Here is a 4,802-nt window from a genome sequence, read left to right as displayed (position 1 = left end):
ACGAATATAAAGTTATCCATCTCTATGTTTCTGTGTAAAATATGGTGATTCACACTTTTTTAAATTTAATTTTTACAAGCACAATTGTCAAATTTTTTATTGTTGAAAATATATTAAATTTCATTTTAAAATTAAACAACATACTGTCCTCAATTTCATTTTATTCATTATTAAAAAAAATCATCCTATAATGATAAATTATAGGATTATTTGCATTTATACCTTTTTTTTTTTCTTTGTAAATTCTATTTGACATTTGTTAACTGTAAATTACACATTTATATGTTTGTGTATTTTTGATTGAATTTTGTATAATTTAAAAAAATAAAAAGCTTTCTATTGTTGTAATTAACACTTCAATAAGTCGACAATTATGGCTCAAATTGAAAGCATAACTAATTAGTGTAAGCTGTGTGCTATCTTCAAATAAAATAGTAAATAAAATGAATGACAAATATTAGTATTTTTGGATTAATACTATAATTTTACTACTATTATTATCATTATGATAATAATAATTATTGCTATCATAATTATAGTTATAATTGTGATAATAATAATAATTATTATTATTATTGTTTCGAACAGAAAATTTTTAAATAGCTTAAAAATTGTTCTTTTTTTTCTTTTAATTTCAACTATTTTAATACAAAGATGTAATGACTTATTACGTAAATGAGTTAAATGTATGTATTAGAAATGTTTGGAATAGAATGGCTTACTTAATTATTTGTGTAAATAATTTCATATCATTAGGGAATGGAAAATTTTTGAATAATTTGTTAATATTTAATGTAAAAGCATCATTTAACTTTGTAAACTATTATTGATAATTTTTGAATCTAACACTGAGTGGTTGTTGTTATCATCTCATTCTATTAATTAAGTATCAAGTAAAAATATAAAATTATAATTTCTCTGGTAATATTTTTCAAATAAAATGCTGTCTAGTAATATTTTCCATCAGTTATTTTTTGATCATTCATTTTATCAATATTTTGAAAATTTTAGATTCTTTAAATCAAAGATCATTCTGCAAATATGATTTGGACTGAATTGAATTGAACTGAATTTAAATTTGAATTGAATGTTAATCAAATTAAACAAGTTGAATTAATTTTGATAAAATATATGTATGCTAAATTTGATATGATTAAAAAAAGGATGTCGGAAGAATTATCAGTATTAGCGGATCGTATGATACATCGTTTAATGACCGATCAATTTTTGGATGGTTTTTCTGATTGCCAATTAATCGCAATTATTGATGCTGTAAGTAAGTTCTTTTTATAATTTGGAATAAATTCAATGAAAAAAATTTCAGCAAAAAAAAAAGAGAGAAAAAGTCTTCCTATTATATAAACAAAAAATATTTTTAAGCTTAATTTTTGGATAAAAAGTTTTTTTTTTAAATTTTATTTTTTAGGTTTATAAAATATTACAACCAGTTGGTTGTTTAATTCAAATTTCTGCACCAGTTATCATTTTTGGTGATATTCATGGACAATTTGGTGATTTGATGCGTTATTTAAAGATTATTGGTACACCACCGGAACAAAATTTCCTATTTTTGGGTGACTATATTGATCGATGTAAAAAAGGACTTGAAGTTATTCATACTTATTTTCTTTTTTTCTTACATCTTTTTTTTTTTTTTAAATATTTTAATCCATTTTTGAAATATAGCAAAAAAAAATGAATGATTTCAGGTTATAATGTTATTATTTTGTTTTAAAGTAAAATATCCGGATAAGATTAATCTTTTACGTGGTAATCATGAATGTACAAAAATGAATCGAACTTATGGATTTTATCAAGAATGTAAACGAATACGTACGACATCAATTTGGAAAATATTTCAAAAAGCATTCAATGAATTACCATTATGTGCAAATGTTTGCCAAATTCATTTTATAACAAAATTTTTGACCTTTGATCCTAATTATATATTAAGAAAATTAGCAAAAATTGTAATTGGCAAAATCAAAATTACAATTATATTTTATCACATTTTCCTAATATTTCAAATCTTAAAGTTATATGAATAAGTTTGTTATTAGTGAAAAATGAATGAGTAAAAATTTGGAAAAAATTAAACTCAATTAATTATCAATGCCATTTGTGAAATGAAGATTTTAAAATTAACCTGTAGAATGTTGGTTTAAAATTTATTTCATGAAATAATAATTTAGGTGAATAATCGAATAATTTGTATGCATGGTGGTATAAGTCCATTAATACATGGATGGCATTCGTTGAAAAATTTGAAAGTATATTATTTCATCCTTCCTTTCTTTCTTTTTTTTTTAAAAAAAATTTAAATTACCGAATTTAAAATTTGAAAACTGCAAAAAATAAAAGTACAAAATAGCAAAAAGAAATGCACAAACAATAAGATTACTTAATAAACGAAAGGGAAAAATTAAGAAACCAAGAAGTCAAACAGATTGTGATTCCGGCTTAGCACTTGATTTAATGTGGTCTGATCCGGATAATGATCCATGCGCTAAAGGTTTTACACCAAATAAAGTTCGTAATGCTTCATGGATGTTTGGACATGATATGATTAAAGAATGTATACAGGTATACTTTATTACTTTCTCTTTCTCTTTTTCTTAATTTTAAAATATATTTAAAAAAAACAAACAAAAAACAACAAATTTAAAAGAAATATTTTATCATATACCTTTCTTTCTTTAATAATATCAGCCCTGTACGACTTAATTTATTAAATAAACACGTTTTTTTGTTTTTATTAAACAAGCTAATTTGGTAGTGTTAATCAAATAAAATTTTTAAAATTAAAAAAGAAGAAAAACCATAAAAAACAAAATTTGTTCTCCTAACAAAGTATTAGATTTAATAACAAAAAAAGGAAAAACAAATTATCCCTGTTATCATAATTATCATCGTTAATTATTATTGTTAATTATCATCAAGTATTTGTTGTTGTTCATTGTCGAAAAATATTGGATTAAATAATGAAAAGAAAAAAAATCATTATTATTGTTGTTAATTATTATTGTTTAATTATCATCATTATTAAACAATAATTACTAGTTAATTGTTATTAAGTGATAAGTAATTATTCATTATTATCAGGCATTGGATATTGATATGATAGTACGAGCACATGAAGTTGTAAAAAATGGTCATCATATTGATTGTGATGAAAAAATTTGTACCATTTTTTCCGCACCAAATTATTGTGGTAGCGATGGTAATTGTGGATCAATTATGCGTGTTACTGATGATCTTAAAATTTCATTTATAACATTAAAACCAAAATTAGATAAGCAAAAATTAAATGCTGAAAAACTTGCTGAACTTGAAAAACAGAATCGATCAAATGCTGCTAAAAGTCCTAATCCAGGTTTGTTCTAATTTTAATATTAAAAAAAAAAGAACATTTTTTGAAAAATAATTTTTCGTAATTTTATTACTCAATTGTAAACATTAAATTTTATTTATTTTCTAAATCTTTTCCTTTTTCATCCTTTCATTTTATTTAAATTGTTACTTTTATGGAGAAAAAACCCATTAAAAAGTTGAGGTTTTTTTTTTTGCTTTTTTACTAGGAACAAATTTACTTCCAACGAGAATTATCACATCAATCAAACAGGAAAAATAATAGCAATTTGTTTGAATGAACGAATGCAAGAAATGGATAACTTAATTTATCAAAAGTATGTGATAAACGAGTGAAAATAAAATAAGTGATAAAAATGTAATCAATCAAATTTTCTTTTTTTTTTCGTAACATATTTCATACTTCGTGCAATTCGTAATAAAAACAATTTTTATTTCAAAAACTTCTCATATATTACAAAATTTAAATCTTTGAAGATCATATGTGCAAAAAAAAGTAAAAGGATGAAAAAAAAGAAATGTATGATAATTTTATGAAAATTCATTGCAACAAAAAATACAAATATGAATTGGAATATAAAGTAACTGAAATTGGAATTGTATTAATGAATGAGTATAAAAGAAATATTATTCCTAAACTAAGACAAAATTAAGAGTGAGGATATATATAAAAGATATATATATAAAAGAGAAGTTTTATTAAGTAAAACAATTTTAAATTCACTGGAGAAATAGTGTGGGACAGGAATTTTCACACCGTCCAGTCAGAGGTACAACGAGGACGGATGAATCAAAATTACGCAACACCTTGGCGTATTGTGTGTTGGGGTTTTTTTTTAAATTCTCCGGGCGTATTGTATGTTCTAACTGTTTCTCCATCTACTACCCTCTCGTCTTGCGCCATTTCTTATTTCTTATTAATCTCTGCTGTCTTCTCATTTCATGTGTCTTTTTTGTGGGAGATTTCTTTGTCTTCTTCAGAATATATACTTCCTTTAAATTCTACTCGCTCACTGCTACTTCTCATTACTTCCAAACTACTTTATATTTCTTTCCTTTCTTCTCAATCGTTGTCAATATTAAAAAGCGTTATTCTCTATGAATTTTCTTAATCTTTCAATATGCATTGTTTTAATTTATGTTTTATTTCTTTCTGATTTCAAATCAAAAATTTCTGAACCTCTTTGAGAGGATTCAGGATTTTTGTAATTACACATTTGGTGGATGATCCACCAAATGTGTAATTACAAAAATCCACATTTTATTAGGTACCACTGGTAGATGGTTGCAAAATCAATGTGTGATTACAAAAATCCACATTTTATTAGGTACCACTGGTAGATGGTTGCAAAATCCACATTTTATTAGGTACCACTGGTAGATGGTTGCAAAATCCACATTTTATTAGGTACCACTGGTAGATGGTTGCAAAA

The 4,802-nt window shown here is 23.9% G+C and overlaps 1 protein-coding gene across 1 annotated transcript; it reads left to right on the top strand.

Moving 5' to 3' along the window:
• Window positions 1-1,164: 1,164 nt before the first annotated feature.
• Window positions 1,165-3,384, top strand: LOAG_12712 (hypothetical protein; the record flags this gene model as incomplete). Its single annotated transcript, XM_020448590.1, has 6 exons — window positions 1,165-1,272; window positions 1,427-1,609; window positions 1,710-1,895; window positions 2,193-2,270; window positions 2,428-2,583; window positions 3,103-3,384. 6 exons carry the CDS (start codon window positions 1,165-1,167, stop codon window positions 3,382-3,384), a joined length of 993 nt encoding a protein of 330 aa, XP_020301281.1.
• Between the last annotated feature and the right edge of the window lie 1,418 nt (window positions 3,385-4,802).

Source organism: Loa loa (assembly GCF_000183805.2).
Source record: "Loa loa unplaced genomic scaffold supercont3.187, whole genome shotgun sequence".
Lineage (NCBI taxonomy): Eukaryota > Metazoa > Nematoda > Chromadorea > Rhabditida > Onchocercidae > Loa > Loa loa.
Note: the sequence above shows the minus strand (reverse complement) of the source record. Positions and strands in the feature narration are given on the sequence as shown.